The sequence below is a fragment of the Coenobita brevimanus genome, chromosome 65, assembly GCF_032717465.1.
Source record: "Coenobita brevimanus isolate Jiangsu-jjx chromosome 65, ASM3271746v2, whole genome shotgun sequence".
Taxonomy (NCBI): Eukaryota; Metazoa; Arthropoda; class Malacostraca; order Decapoda; family Coenobitidae; genus Coenobita; species Coenobita brevimanus.
In genome coordinates, this window is record NC_137018.1 from 47091058 (window position 1) to 47108258 (window position 17201).

Consider the following 17201-nt stretch of genomic DNA (forward strand, 5'->3'; position numbering starts at 1 on the left):
AGACTAGACATATCACCACCTCTGCATGGCCACTGTTGGATCCCTTTGTTTAGTCATCGTCGGTATCAGATTGCAAATATAGTATAGTGACATCTTTGTTGCTTCTACACTGTGTATTATTGACCTCACATCACCTCACTGATCATTGCACATGTAGCCAACATGTAATGTAGTAGTTGTTTCCTAGGCATGTTAGAAGTAGTGGTGTACAGTATACTGTCCACATTTTTCCATAATCCTTTCTTGTAGTGTAATGTTAGAAAGTACAGTGGTGTAGATTGTCCACATTTTTCCATAATCCTTCTTGTAATGTTATAAAGTACAGTGATGTACATTGTCCACATTTTCCACAACCGTTTCTCCAGCTAAATAATCGAATTTCATTTGTAATCTTGAGGGGGGGGCAGATTTAAAAGGGAGCTAGAGAATTACTCATTACCCCTTTTGGTGGTTCTCGACATACAATTTCAGTATGCAGTCCACTGGATTCACATTCAGATGAGCCTGGTATAACAACAGTAACTACATACCCGGTGTTACATATGGCTGTTCCATGCTTGCAAGCATCAGCCTTTTTCAATCTGATGGCAGCTTTCCAAGCTACAGTCTCCTGCAACATTTTGGTCAAGGTAATGTGATTATGACTAAAAAGTGATGATTATCAAAGTAAGATTAATGCTCAAAAAATAAGAGTTAATTCCAATTTTAATGCTTTCTTATGCATTAGTATCTGTTCCATTCATTCATCTAATCCAGTGTTGTCCCATGAGAAGCATAGGAACCCGGGGCTAGGCAAGTTGGTCCTGACATTATGAGAATGACCAGCCTCACTCATCTGGGTGGCATTGTGAGCAATAAACCCCAACCATCCCTTGGATATAAACCTGCACTTGCTCAATCCGATTGGAACGCCTTAACTGCCCACTAAACCACCAGGTGCCAAAATTTGGTTATATGGTTACCACTCAGTGAAGTAAATGTTTCCTGGTGTACAGGAAACGATTTGGCTTGTCATTTAGTGTAGAGTCACCCGTAGACAGAAGGAAGAGGAAGGATGGAAAGAGGGAAGAGAGGAGGGGGCAGGCACCCCACAGCAACATTACATCAAGTGAGTGGACGGTGAGTGCCCCCACCAACCACTAAGTATCTGTTCCTATTATGAACAGACAGTCACAGCACCTACACTGATAACTGCAGTTTTTTTGGTCAAAGTATGATGGTTGTCAGACTCTCAAATAACAACAGAATTCCACGTGCCACATTCTTGAGTGTTTAAAGGCTTTCCAGCACCTCTTCCTTACCAGTTTGTTTCTAGATACTGGACACAAATAATTTGTAAGCTAGATTACGATAAATTTCATTGTTAAATTGGTATATTGTAATTAACATGCAGCAGATTATAAAGTTGTAAGATACAAAATAAATAACTAAGAAAGTGTTGCTAGAGAGCTTACCCACTCTGCAGGAAGTAAAACACATCAAAATATAACATATTCACTGCACACAACTTTCCAGTATAGAGCATCTGCCTGGCCCCTCACACCTACATCCAAACCCAGATCACTGCTTCTACTTCTATACCCTATCTGATTGACCTGTGCAGCTGAGATGTACAGGGTGAGTAGGGTGTGTTTGAATCGTGACTGCTGATTGGTCACCGATGATTTAAATCTACATCATCATCATCTGGACCTTCTTTCCCATCCAAGGGCAGAGTGAGGAGTAGCAATGTCCAGACAGCACAAACTCGCCCAATCCAACAGGCCATGCTTCCATTCACTCATCATTCAAGCCCCCGGAATCCTGGCTCTACCGGATATGCCAAAAACATTCACCACATTCTGCAGCGTCACACAAACGTATCCGACTGAGTCAATCCAGACGTCGCCATGCTCACAAGGGATGCCAAAATCCCTGATCATGCACTTCTCCTCACAACATTCATCCAGCCAGCTCGATCTAGTCAGTTCCCTAGCGTCACCGACTTCCAAACCTCTCTTTCCCACTCATCCACCATATCTCTCCATCTTCTCCTTGGCCTACCTCGCCTCCTGCCTCCTTCAAATTCACTCAGGTATACTTTTTTCACCACTCTCTTGTTATCCATTCTATCCACATGACCATATCATTACCATCTCAGGACACTTTCTTCGATTCTGGTGTCCATCGACTTCCTCACTCCACACCTTTCATGAATCACATTATTTCGTATCCTATCCACCCTGTGTACTCCACATACATTCCTCAGCAGTCCCATATCCACTGCTCTTACTCTTGACTTTTCATTTTCATGCCACACCATAGTCTCACACCCATATCTTAAAGTTGGCACTAACACTTCCTCATGCAAGCCTCGTGCAGCTGCAATACTCAAGCCTCTGTTCAAGGCCTTCATTGCACCAGCTACTTTTCTTCCTTGTGTTTCTCTACTTTCAGCTTCTTTTGCACATTTTCCTCTCTTTTTCTATCACTGTACCCAAGTATTTGAACTCTCACCAATCCCAGTCTCTCTCCAATCACTGTGACATCACATTGGGAGTCACCTTCTCTTTCAATAACCAACACTTTTCTCTACATTTACTCTCAAGGCACGATGCTCACAAACATCAGCAAAACTCTGCACTAGCCTACCAAGTTCTTGTCCAGTACTTGCAAGCAGTGTTGCATCATCAGCATACAACAAATTTGAGATATTCCATCTATCACATCATTACCAACACCATCCCTCTCTCCATTACTTATGTTTTTCATTCTCTTATCGCCCCATCCATATATATATTGAACAACCATGGGGACATCACACAACCTTGTCGCACGCCCACACTGATCGTGAACCAGTCACTTAGATGCCCATTAATCCTTACACATGCTTCGCTACCATCATAAAAACTCTTGACAGCACCCAGCACCTTACCATCTACACATTACATGCGCAAAACTTTCCACAATCCCTCTCTGTCTACTTTGTTGTATGCTTTTTCCAGATCCATGAATGCCATAAACACCTTATGGTCCTTCTCACAAGCCTTCTCTGCTATCTATCTCACTGCAAATACTTGATCCACACATCCTCTGCCACTCCTAAAGCCTTCCTGTTCATCACTCACTAGGACTTCTGATATCTCTTACTTTATAATAATTCTTCCATATACCTTCCCTACCACACTCAATAAACTTATGCCACGATAATTCTTGCACTAACTTCACTCACCTTTATTTTTGTACAGGGGTACAATCACTCTCATCTTAAATGTCAGGACCAACTGCCTAGCCCCGGGCTCCTACACTCCTCATGGGGCAATGTAGGGTTGGATGATGGATGGATGAATGGTACAATCACAGCCTTTTTCCACTCAGCAGGCACAGTTTCACTCATCCATATCTCCAACAAGCACTTCATTTCACTCTCTCCACTACACTTATGCATCTCTGCATACACCTCATCAACCCCAGCTGCTTTCCCATTTTTCAGCCACTTCACAGCACTCTTCACCATTGCGAGTGTCACGTCTGCTGGCAATGCATTTCTTCTCTGCACACCCCCAAAACCAATCATGTTTACAGCTGCTCACGATACCATACACAAATAATGTCATCTCTCCACCCTCAGACCAGCTTCCAGAAGCATATCCACACTCAGATCACTTGCCGCTCCATTCAGTCACTTAAAGACAACACACAGTTGCATGCACGGCCTCCTGACATCCACCCTTCTGAATCCTATCTCCCGTGTGAGGACAGGGTGCACCTGGCCAGGCTGAGATGTGGGCACCATCCAGCCCTCTTAAGCTACCAGAAGAGACTGGATGATTCCGTCACTGATGCCTGTCCAGGATGCAACACAGCACCCCATACTATTAAGCACATTATGGACGACTGCATTGCACACAACCACCTAAGCCAACAACACAACATACACTCTTTGAGAGCTCTGTGGGAAAGCCCGGTCTCAGCCATGGCCTTCCTAAGGGACTTGGGGCTGCTTGGCCAGACTGCCAGGGAACAACTGCTGCTACTACTACAGCCGCTCTGGTCCCTCTATTCCCATTCTTCAGGCTTTCAAAATATTCCTTCCATCTGGTCCTTACTTAATCTCCATGGGTTAGTAACCTACCACATGCATCCTTCACACCATCACATTTCTTTCCACTTTTAAATCTACACCTCTTCTTATTTTAACACATATATATTTATAGTTTTTAATTGCCTTCAGTACAGGCAGCCAGATTAAATATGGAATAATTTCCGAAGCTGATGAGGTCAAAATTAACTTTAAAAGTTTACTGTTGCCAAAAAATTAAACCTGATTATAAAGTTTTATAAAACAATGAGTGGTTTGAATCAAATTAACCACCCATTGTGTACACCCACGTCTGCATGTTGCACTGCATCCACCCACGGTGTAAACCTACGTCCACATGTTGCACTCTAATAGCCACTTACAGTGTACCCCTACGTCCACATGTTGCACTACAATACATGAATGCAATTACTTCAATGACATCATTGGTGGCCAATCAGAAGTCACAAAACAAACACACCCTACTTGCCACATACATCTCAGGTCCGCAGGTCAATCAAACAGACTTTAGTATTAGTCAGGTACAGCAGTTCTCATTGTAGGTCAGGGATGCTTTTAACCAAAATATGACTTCATACATTTGGCACTGTAAAGTTGTGGACCTAGCAGTCTGCTTTATAGGTAGTGATGTTATTTCAATAGACATTTTTGTCATGTACTGTTCTGTGGACTAAATAACAAAAAGGAACAAAAATAAAGCCAACTTACAAACAGGACTTAATGTACACTTTGCTTCACTTAGGAAATAATGAGAGCACATTTGAACATTAAGAACTACAACCTTGTAATTTTGCTGTCCTACAGCCATAGCTCTATATATACAGTATACAATTAGATCTCTCATATAACTGTACAAAACCTATTCCTTTATATCTGTTTGTCTATAGCATCTCACAGTATAAATATAAACTTCCTGTTCTATGCAAACTTCATATACAGTATATATAAGTACAGTACTATACAATATTCAAAGTTTTATGCTGTTTTGAAAATATAAAATATATCACTTTTATTTCACAATTCACAAACCAGAAAATGGAAATCTAAATTGTCTGATGCTGTACAAAGTAAATTACTGGATAAGGTATAAAAATATTGTGGGCAGCATCACCCCTTATTTTCCTAAATAGAATAAAAACAGGCCTAAGATTTACTAGCACATCGTACCTCCACCTTGAACACTGTGTATGCACCCATGTGCACCTCATCTGTATGCATCTGAGTGAATCTCATTACTCAGTTGCACATCACTCACAAGGATGCCTGTGTGACGCGCACACACACACGTGGGAGAATCTTGTATGTTAACGTTATGGTAATCCTGAGTTATTTCATTACACATACAGAAGACAAACTGTGAGGGTATGAATGGAATACTGAGTCGAGTCTCTCTCTCTCTCTCTCTCTCTCTCTCACACACACACACACACACACACACACACACAAGGGGGGGGGGGGCAACCTCTAAATGCAAACATCATTCATAGGGCTACTGACAAATCCCTAAATGCATACATCACTCAAAGGGTGACTTGTATGACTCCATGGGTGGGCAGGTACACACAAGATGGCGGTCACCGTAGATATCATCAATGCGTCCCACAGTTGGCCACCACTTGGTCTCAGGACGAAGGTATGGCTAGAAAAAGGAAGCAAGCTATGGGAAACTGAGCACCAATGGGGGGTGGTGGTGGTGGTGATGGAGGAATGCATTATGGTGGTGAGGATGATGGAGGAGATGCTAGTAGTAATTATGGTGATGATGGTGTGGTAGTTGAAATGAAAAAAGGTAGTGGTTGCAATGATGGTGGTAGGAGGCATTGTGGTGCTGGTATGATGATGATACGAGAATGTGGTGGTGGTGTAGGAGGTATTCTGGAGGGTGGTGGTGGTGGTAATGGTCATGGAGGTTGTAATGAAAATGGTGGTAGTGGTGGTGGATAAGGTGGTAGCTGTGACTGTTATGGTATTGGTGGTGCATGAAGTGGTGCTAGCAATTAGGATGGATACAGTGGTTGTGTTTGTGCCAAAAGTACATTTATGGTGGTTGTGATGTTCTATATAGCTACAGTAGTGACTAATGCTGTGTAATGCATCTCAACAACATTCAGAGAGAGCCAAACAAGCACTCAAATGTAGCTGTGCACATATGAGTCAGCATCATGGTCTATGCTTCATGTTAACATCACTGTTATCAATGTTTCCAGCTGTTCATGTCAAATGCTTCACATTAACATATCAGTATTATTGATTTAAGTCCCTTGTCCTCTCTCACATCTGATGAATTCAAAGACTCTTGCTCTAAATCTGCCCATCTGTAAATGGAAAACAAAGTTGCCATAGTAATAATAAGCATTCCATCAAGTTGTTCATTATCTGATAACCTTCCCCTATGTACTCTGTCAGTTCCAAGCACTCCCCTCCCCTCCTTCTCACATTCCCCCATCCCCTCTCTCTTTACATATTAGCCTTTCCTCCTTTCGCATCTCACAACCTTCCTTCACATCCTCCCCCTTCCCCCTGTACTTCACCTTTCCCTCACAGTGACCTTCCCTTCTCTGTACTCCATCTTTACTTCACACCCTCCCATCCTTGTACTCCACCTTTTCTTCACACTTTCCCTTCCCTGTACTCCATCTTCCTTTCACAACCTTCCCACCCTCGCTCTCCACCTTTCCTTCACACCTTCCCATCCTTGTACTCCACCTTTCCTTCACAGTTTCCCTTCCCTGTATTCCACCTTTCCTTCACACCTTCCCAACCTTGTACTCCACCTTTCCTTCACACCTTCCTTTCCCTGTACTCCACCTTTCCTTCACAACTTCCCATCCTTGTACTCCACCTTTCCTTCCTTGTACTCCATCCTCCCTTCACACCTTCCCATCCTGGTACTCAACCTTTCGTTCACAGCTCCCCTTCCCTGTACTCCACATTTCCTTCACACCTTCCCATCCTTGTGCTCCAGCTTTCCTTCACACCTTCCCTTTCCTGTACTCCATCTTTCCATTACATCTTCTCATCCTTGTACTCCATCTTTCCTTCACACCCTTCCCTCTTTCTATTTCAACTTTCCTTCACACCTTCCTCTCCATGTTGTTGATCAATCCCCATCTGCCTGGCTGAGTATATCCATCAACCACTGGCAAACAAATGGTCCTGCAGGACTGTCCTATGCAGTGAACTGATTTTCCCTTGCAGGCGGTGGATGCCGCATTTGCATCTCTCCAACCAACTGAACAAAAGAGCCGTAAAGTAAGCTCCACTTCACCCTGTGATCAGGTTATACGGTTACCACCCAGCAATGAAAACGGTTTCCTGGGTTACAGAAAACCATCAGCTTTGCCACCCAGTGTAAAGCAATCTGAAGTGGGAAGAAGAGTAATAAAAGGTGACAGGAATGAAAAGGGAAGAGAAGGGGGCAGACAAAGATTGATAAAGTGAAAAAGGCGGCACTACGTCAAGTGAATGAATGATGGTTGCCACTACCTACCACTTCCCCTCTCACATTTTGCTTTCCTTGTACTGCACCTTTCCTTCACATTTTCCTCTCCCTGTACTCCACCTTGCCTTCACACCTTCTCCTTCCTGTACTTCACCTTTCCTTCACACCCTTTCCCTGTACTCGACCTTTTCTTCACACTTTCCTCTCCCTGTACTCCACCTCTCCTTTGCACCTTCCTTGCCCTGTACTCCACCTTTCCTTCACACCTTCCTCACCCTGTACCCCACCTTTCCCTTGACATTTTCCCCTGCTAGTACTCCTCCTCTACCTAGCAACTCACAGCAGGGAAGGCAGCTTGCTCGCGTGAGTATGGTCGGTCCCACTTTGATGCGGTGACAGTGACAAGGGGGTGAGGAGCCATATTGAGTGGGTTGCATGCTGGATCACTGCGCCCTTCCTCAAGGTCACGGATCTCATTTCGGATCACTGCAACATACACAGTAAAACATTATGATGGTAGTAAGAATTTAACAGTTGATACCTTCACTATCATGATATATTCTTTCTATTTCCAGACAAGTTTATTCACTTAGGAAAGACTTTCCAAACTGGAGGGGTTATATACAGGTTTTAATAACCCACCAGGGGTCTTCAATGTTGAATAAAATCACTTGGTGAAAGCAATAGTATAATAAGAAATACATCCCCAGACAAAGGATAAATGTCCTTACATGGTTAAGTTTCTGTAATACAATAAAGCAAAATGGAAAGTAAACAAAATGTACAGAGTACTGACTGATGAGAGCATCACAGAAACGGTCAAGTTCAGCACGATCCTCAGACTCTGTGGGCTCCACCATGAGACTCCCCGCCACTGGCCACGACATGGTAGGAGCATGGAACCCTGGTGCACATAAAGGTAATATTAATAGTTTTCACTGCTAAAAGGGAACTGCACTTCATTTTTGTCTATATGGAGAAGGCCACTGACAGAGTCCCTAAAGAGGTGGTGAAGTGGGCAATGAGAAAGTTTGGGATTGAGCAGAGACTGGGTACGGTGGTTATGGTTAAGTATGTGGGTGCTCACACCCAGGTAAGGGTGAACAGAATTTTGAGTGAGAAGTTTTCTGTGAATGTTGGTGTGCATCAGCAGTCAGTCATGAGCACCTTGCTGTTTATTATGGTACTTGAAGCCCTCTCGCATGAGATGAGAAATGGACTCTCATGGGAGACGTTGTATGCTGGTGATTTATGTTGATTGCAGAGAATGAAAGGGAGAAGGGAAAAATTTAGGAAATGGAAAGATGGTATGGGGCACAAGGGCTTAGGAGTAAATGCAGATAAAACAAAAGTGACAGTATCCAGAGTTGGGGGGGAATACTGTCCAAGAGGGGAAGTGGCCATGTGCAACTTGCCACAAGAGCATGGGAGGTGATTCCATCTTGTGCAGTGTTTGTGATAAGTGGGTGCATAAGAAATGTAGTGGTATTAGAGGCAGACTGTGAGATAATGGTGATTTCATATGTGTGGTGTGTTGGAGAGAGCATGTGGAGATTGCCAGGTGTGAAAGGGCTGAACTTGCTGGTGAGTCTCTTGAGTGTGTGGAAGAGTTTTGTTATTTGGGAGACATGTTATGTGCTGGAGGTGGGGCTGAAGCTAGCTTTGTGGCTAGAGTGAGGAGTGGTTGGAAGAAGTTCAGAGTGCTGTTGCCTCTCCTGACACTGAGAGGACTCTCCCTCCGTGCCAAGGGATCTTTCTAAGTGGCATGTGTTGAGTGTAATGCTGTTTGGCAGTGAGATCTGGGCAGTAAAAGAAGAGGATATTCGCAGGCTCACATGTACAGAAATGGCAGTGATTAAGTGGATGTGCAGTGCGTCCCTGAGTGCAAGGGCTGGGGAGCTAGGTTTACAATTGAAGAGTTGAGACGTAATATGGGACTGGAGTGTATTTGAGTTGTGATGAGGAGAAATGGCGTTCCCCCGAGCTAGACTCTGTATTGGATCATATAGCCCTGCTAGGTTATAGAAGCACGCTACTACTCCCGGCACGGCAGTCCCGGATGAGGCTCGAACTTACAATCCCCCAATTACGAGCTTGATGTTCTATCACTGAGCCACCGTGCCCCCTGTTGTGATGAGGAGGAGTAGACTGAGATGGTTTGGGCATATGGAGTGGATGGGGGATAATAACTGGGTGCAGAAAGTGAGAAGTGTTAATGTTAGGGGTAGGGTAGCAGGAGGTAGACCGAAAAAGACCTGGGACGAGGTCACTGAATGTGGCCTCGGGGATGAGGGACTAAATAAAGAAGCTGCCAAACATTGAGCAGCATGGAGAGCCACCATTAAATGACCAAGCATGCAAGCATGTTGCAGCCTTCAAAAATGAAACGAACACACAAACACATCATAATTATCCTGACCTTAATTTGAGGCACTGAGTTGTAATGGAGGCCAAGCGCTGAAAATAAAAACCAGAGAAAGCTGTACTCAAAGTTTTGTGACTTTCAGAATGCCATATCTCAGGATATGTACAGGGTATCTAGTTGAAACTGGTATTAAAGTGTAGATCAAAGTCTTGTTAAATATTATAAAGTAATAAATTTAGGTAAGTGCATGGCATTTTGAAAGACAGAACAATGAGTGCGATTATCTCTTGCTGCATGGATTCAGAAAATTTCAGTACATACTGGGAAAGTCAGAATGAGCATTTTAAATCACAATGAGCATTTATAATAATAAAAAGAATGTAATAATGTTAATAACTAATAATAAGTCAATGATGGATGTAATAATGTTAATGGGCGCTCACCATCCACTCACTCGATGTAGTGCTGCTCTCGGGTGTCTTCCCTTTCCTCTCCTCCATCCTTCTTTCCTTCCATCCTCTTCTGTCTTTCTTTCCTTCATTCTTTCCTTGTCCTTCTGCCTACAAGTGACTTTACACTTCCTCTTATGTCTCTTACCTTCATTCTTTCCTCTTCCTCCTGCCTGTGGGTGACTCTACACTGAGTGACAAGCCAAATGGTTTCTTGTACACCAGGAAACCATTTACTATGCTGGGTGGTAACCACATAACCAGATTTTGGCGCCTGGTGATTTAGTGGGTAATTATTGCACTCCAATCGGACTGAGCCAGTGAAGGTTTATATCCAAGGGGTGGTTGGGGTTGACTGCTCATGTATTGACACTCAAGAGATGAGTGAAGCTGGTCACCCTTATCTTCAATGTTGGGACCAACTGCCTAGTCCCGGGCTCCTACGTTCCTCATGGGGCAATGTAGGATTGGATGATGGATGGAACTAATAAGAAGTCAGTGATGGTAAGGAAGGGCCAAGAAAACAAAAAATGGTAAGATAGAAAGATAGTTATGAAGACCTAAAAGTAAATGGTAAGATAGAAAGATAGTTACGAAGACCTAAAAGTACACTGAAGAAAAAGAAAACAATGAAAATTGAAAACAAAAATAAGAATAAGATGATTCTGTTATGAGAAGACAGCAATAATGTATAAAAATACAAGCACTGTTTATAAAAAATTAAAATTTTTAAAAATAATAATTGGCTTGTTTAAGAAAAAAAATAGTAACATTAACCCGTGGATTGCAAGCCACAGCTCAGGCTAGGTAGCATTGCATTGCGAGCCACAGCTCAGGCTAGGTAGCATTGCATTGCGAGCCACAGCTCAGGCTGTGCCGGCCGTGCATGAACATAAACAACTCGACCCCTATGCTAAATTACACATGGCACTACACAAAGACAGAGAGAGAGAGATTATTTTCTTTTCACCAGATGATGCCCTGGATGTTTATCTTCAAGTTTATAATAAACAAAAACAAAATTTTTTCTTTTTTCCACTACTCCCATACGTAAAATTATGCATGGCCCTACGCACAAACAGAGAAAGAGATTTTTTTTTCCACTACTCCCATACGTAAAATTATGCATGGCCCTACGCACAGACAGAGAAAGAGATTTTTTTTTTTCCCACCAGATGATGCCCTGGATGTTTATCTTCAAGTTTATAATAAATGAAAACTAAAAAAAAAAAATTCTTTCATTTTTTGTGCACCCCAGGGTGGGATATAAAAGGGTAATTGCGCAATCCACGGGTTAATGTCAGTGCAATGACAAATAATTATGGTATAAAAAAGGTTGGGGTATTATTGACTGCTGATTATGATTATTCATTATTACAGTAATCCCTCCACTTTCCGGTGTAACAGGGCCAAAAGCATGTCCGGAAAGGTCTGTCCGGATAGTGGGCCCCTGCCTCCTGGACTTGTACTTATGGACCCTAACCTAGCCTAACTCAGAAAAACACCTACATAACTCCCTGCTGGACATGCATAGCACTTATTTAAGACTCTATCCACACCAATAAGGGACATAAAAGAGTGAAACAAATGCAAAGGAACCAGAGAATGAGGTTTTAGAGGTGAGTATATAAAATATTAAACATTCTGGGTACTTACAACAAGTCCCTGGCTCCTAGACTGGTACTTATGGACCCTAACCTAGCCTAACTCAGAAAAACACCTCCCTATTGAACATGCATAGCACCTAAGACCCTATTCACACCAATAAGGGACAAAAAAGAGAAATCAGGTTTTAGAGGCAAGTATGGAAAATACAGTACAATATGAAACATTCTGGGTACTTACAACAAGTCCCTGGCCATCTCGATGAATAACCCGCCTCCTCTCAGACTCTGACAGTAAAAAGGTGTACCCGAAGCACCTGCAGTACATGAAGTTTTGCACTGAACTTGATCATTTGCACTCAGAATTCTATTTTCTTAACACTGCGCACTCTGGTCTTACTTGCGCTCCATTTTACCTTAATGAAATCAGTGTTGCACTCTGCACTTAAGTCTTTGCACTCAGAATTCTGTTTTCTTAACACTGTGCACTCTGTTCTTATTTGTGCTCCATTGTACCTTAATGAAATCAGTGTTGCACTCTGCACTTAAGTCTTTGCACTCAGAATTCTAAATTCTTAACACTGCACACTGTTCTTTTCACTGCACAACACTGTGAATTTCCATGTGGTCTAGTGGCAAGTTCTTGCTGTTTATTCACTGTCAGAGCCTGAGAGTAACTGATACAGGTGGCCTAGGGGCGCATCGCTGGGACGTGGTTATGGACTACCCACTGCAGATGACTCTGAAGAGAGGTGCAAACTCACATGAAATGGTGGCTCCACCATGCCTGATGTGCTGGGCTGTGGCTCGGAGGATGAGGGTCTGTCTTGGGGAGGCAATGGTGTGGAGCCAGGGCTGGGCACTGCGGGGATCATGGGTCTGAAAAAGCTGTCAATGTTGACTGACACAAGGAACGACGATTTTGGCGATTAATGATGCGCTGCCTGAAAGGACGCACTTCCTCCCACAAATCCCAAGGGCCCCATCTCCCTGTCGCAGTCCAGGTGTTCCAGGTAGTCAAGAACGAACTCTACGTGTTCCCAGAGTGCACTCAGCTTGGGGATGGCTGGAGTAGTGACATGGTGAGAGGAGTCCGCATCATCGTCGCTGTCCTCGTCGGAATCTTCAAGCTGGGTATTTATACCTGCATCTGAAGATGCGATCTCAATATCAGACATGGTCTGATACCCAGGATCGCCCTCGTCGTCATCCAACCACTCACGCACTTCGTCCACATCAATATTGTCGCCATGCGCACGAAGATGTGCTTGGAAGTCATCCACATCGAAACCTAGAAAATCGTGCACCACATCCGTTTCGAGAAGCAGACAAAACCAACTATTTTCTAGAGTCTTGACGGGGACTTCCTTCCATGCACTGCCTCAGTTGTAGATTGCACACTTGACGGGCCGGCGAAGGTTTTCCAAAGTCCGCTGGCCTCGCGTGCCCCATCCCTCCCCGCGCTCGTCCTCATCCTTGAGAACAACCATCACTTCATCCAGGAACTTCCTTCAGTACAGCCTCTTCGTTGCCACGATCACTCCTTGGTCCATTGGTTGGATTAGATCAGTCGCATTAGGTGGCAAAAACATGCACCTAATGCGGCCATTCTCAGCTACCAACTCCTTGTCGGATGGGTGCGCAGGTGCATTGTCCAAGAGAAGGAGGGCCTTTAGCTGGTCATGCGGGATTCCCAGTTTCTCCATCTGGTAATGGATGACCTCCTTGATGAAATGGCAGTGGAACCAGTCTTTGAAGATCTTGGCTGCGAACCAAGCCTTCACAGATGGTACCAAACGACAGGAAGGACATCATCCCACGAAGACACCAAGGCTGCTTTGCACGGCCAACAATAACGGGCTTGAGCTGGTGCATGCCGTAAGCACTGGCACAACACAAAGCAGATATCCGTTGCTTAGAGAGCTTGCGGCCAGGCACACGCTTCTCCATCTCCTCGGATAGAGTGTTCGTTGGCAGAGAGTGATAGAATAAACCAGTTTCGTCAGCACTGTAGACTTGACCGAGAGTGAGGCCTTCCCTGTTGATCAAGCCCTTCATCTTCTGCTGAAACTCCTCTACTACATCCTCGTTGGTGTCCAAAGCTTCACCATGGGCCTTACGGTTGGAAAAGCCATGCCGTAACTTGAATGCGAAGAGCCAATCCTCGGATGCCTTGAAGTCTGGGGCATTGTGAAGCCTTGCGAACTTCTCAGCAGTAGCCTTCAGCCCCGTGCCACGCACCAGCACACCAGCAGCACGTTGTTGTCGATACCAAATCAACGTGGAGCAGTCAATTTCTGCAAACCAGGGAGTAAACATCATCTTCCTCTCCACGTTGCGTTTGTTCTACGACGAGAAGTCAGCCATGTACTGCATGAGTCTGTCACGGGATCTCTTAATATAAAAAAATGTATAGCGGGCCAGGTTAAACTCATGGAGGATACGTGACGTTGATCATCCCGCGTCCACCTTGTCCAACATCTCCCTCTTCTTCTCCAGAGTCAAAATCACTCTCTTCCTCTTCTCAGGGGGCGGGGCGATCATCACACACACGAAGAAGAGGCAGGAGAGAAACAGGAGAGCCTGCAGCAGGTAGGGCACCAGCGCAAAAGCCAGCACAAGGGCGGCCACGGTGAGGAGCATGCACTCACGACAAAAGACGGGCAGTAAGTGGGGAGGACGCAGGGGCACTCTAGCCGACGTCGGCGGAACTACACACCAAAACACAGCTGGTCCGTGCCGCGCCAAGTTCAAATTATGGGAGGATTCCCCCCCCCCCCCGGGCAACTTTGGGATTACTAAGTCCCGGGACCAAAATATTTGGTAAGTGGGGAGTCCTGATAGTAGGCATCTGGACAGTACAGGGATTACTGTACAGTGATAATTACTGATTATGATTATTCGACATATTACACTAACCAAGTGTTAAAAAAAAAAAAAGGGCACTAAAAACACAGAGTAATGTGGGATAATGCAAGACAGAAGTGACGTACACAAAACTGAACCTGGTAGGGTGGTTGTGGAGGGATATGAGCAAGGTTTGTTGTGGAGGGATATGGGCAAGGTATGCACGTGGTTATCGGCTGAGAGCGGCCTAGATGGTGCACAATGCAGTGATTGGCTGGGCACCATACAATAGTGTATGGGGAGCGTAGATGATGTTTCGTTCTCTCTGCGGCTCGGCTTGGTGGCCTGGCCATCTAGCCAACATATAGGAAAAATGTGCATGTTGCAATATACAATTTTTGACCATTTGAATGTCTGCGTAGAAGTCTCTCTTTCATCCCTCCAGACAGAGGAAGGTTGGGGAATACATTGCTATGCATAACTTAAACATGGCCATAATGGTGTTAGGACTCCTCTGCAGCTCAGTGCCTCATTTCCACCTAAAATATTGCTAAGTACAGTAGGGTAATCATAACCATACAGTAATGTTTTTATCTTAACCTGGCCCAAATTCTCTGAATGGTAAAAGTTGTTATATTCTGGAACACATCCTTGATCTACAGTGAGGAGTGAGGATTGCATATACAGTACAGGAAACTCCCTATTAACTAACATAGTGTGTTGGTTTTGGAAGATGTAAAACATCAAGAATGCCACTGCTAACATCACAACAGCATGGAAGGAGGTACAGCCAGGCACACTCAACACTGTCTGGAGGAAAGTTTGGCTAGAGTGTGTTCATTCCTTCACAAGGCTCCTTGCAGTGAAGGGCATCCAATGTGAAATCCTTGACCTCTTCCACCATGCAGGGATAGATGAGATTGATGTGGCCGATGTGCAAGAGGTCCTGGGGAGCTACACTGAACAGCTGTCCACAGAGGAACTCACTAAGCTAAGGGAACAGGTGGTGGAGGCAGAGAAGAGTGGTAAGGATGTTTAGAACGACGAAAACATTCGTGTCCTGGACATCAAGGCACTAAAGGAGTTCTTGCCGTGATCGACGAAGCCACTGTCCACATCCAGGACAGACTCAAACCTGGCATGGAGCGACACAGCAACATACGGCATGGAACACTTGAGGCCTTACAGGGAGGTCTTGGCAACTAAGATGATGACAGCATGGCAGACCATCACTTTCTTCCCCCTTACGACAACCACCAGCATCAAGGTAGAGCCCTGGCCATCAATAAGTAGGATGCAAATGCTACACCCTGCCTCCATCTTGTCTATCTTGTCTTCAATGCTGCCCTGCTAACCCCTTTGCTACCTGGCCGCCTCACCGCAGCGTTCTCCCACCATCTCAATGCAGCACTCCTCACCCGCCACAGCTCTCCCACAGCCTCATCCCTTCAATCTTCTCCCCATTGCTCCTCGCCTCCTCCTGAGCACCTGGAGTGATATCTGCTCCTCACCTCCTCCTGAGGACTTCACCCTACAGCCTTAGGGAGGACCCTTGGTGAAGACTCCAACAAGCCTAGGACATACTGTGCTTCAGGTGGGTGGCAGAAATACTTTTTCGAGGTTTTAGGTTATGTGGTCACTGGTCCCCTTCCTATCCCCACACAACCCATTTTAACCCCCCCTCTGCCGGCAACTTTAATACCTCTGACACTCCCAGTGCCGACTGATTACCCCCACCCTCAATAGGTTAGTTTTGATGTAAAACTCATAAAAACACCCAAACTGGTACTCACAGAAGTCAGGAAGGTAGAGTTTAGGCCTCCATCATGGCCATGCCTATCTGGTGAAATCCATCCACCCATTATCCATTCCTGTGTCACCCCATGAGGAGTGTAGGAGCCTGAGGCTTGGTAAATTGGTCATGACATATAAGATGAGAGTGATCAGCTTCACTCATCCCTGAGTGGCATTACGTGAACCATAAACCCCAACCACCCCTTGGATATAAATCTGCACTGGCTCAATCCAATTGGAGCACCTTAATTACACAGTAAACCACCAAGCACCATAATATGGTTATATGGTCGTGGTAGGTGGGGGTGCTTACCATCCACTCACTCAATGAAGTGCTGCTCTCGGGTGTCTGCCCTGTCCTCTCCTCCATCCTTCTTTCCTTCCATCTTCTTCTATCTTTCTTTCCTTGATTCTTTCCTTGTCCTTCTGCCTACGAGTGACTTTACACTCCCTCTTCTGTCTTTCATTCCTTCATTCTTTCCTCTTTCTTCTGCCTATGGGTGACTCTACACTAAGTGACAAGCCAAATGGTTTCCTGTACACCAGGAAACTATTTACTACGCTGGGTGGTAACCATATAACCAAATTTTGGCGCCTGGTGGTTTAGTGGGTAATTATT

At 44.7% G+C, this 17201-nt stretch overlaps 1 protein-coding gene across 1 annotated transcript in view; it reads right to left on the bottom strand.

Moving 5' to 3' along the window:
* Window positions 1–347: 347 nt before the first annotated feature.
* The window catches only part of LOC145404916 (glycine dehydrogenase (decarboxylating), mitochondrial), an 89381-nt gene continuing 72527 nt past the window's right edge, over window positions 348–17201 (bottom strand). Inside the window, exons 17-21 of the mRNA XM_080276420.1 lie at window positions 8320–8427; window positions 7864–8009; window positions 5597–5720; window positions 531–610; window positions 348–391 (exon numbers count right to left, since the gene is read on the bottom strand). Coding sequence (XP_080132546.1) covers window positions 5598–5720; window positions 7864–8009; window positions 8320–8427 — 377 coding nt within the window. The 3' untranslated portion in view covers window positions 348–391; window positions 531–610; window position 5597. The remainder of the gene's footprint in view (window positions 392–530; window positions 611–5596; window positions 5721–7863; window positions 8010–8319; window positions 8428–17201) is intronic.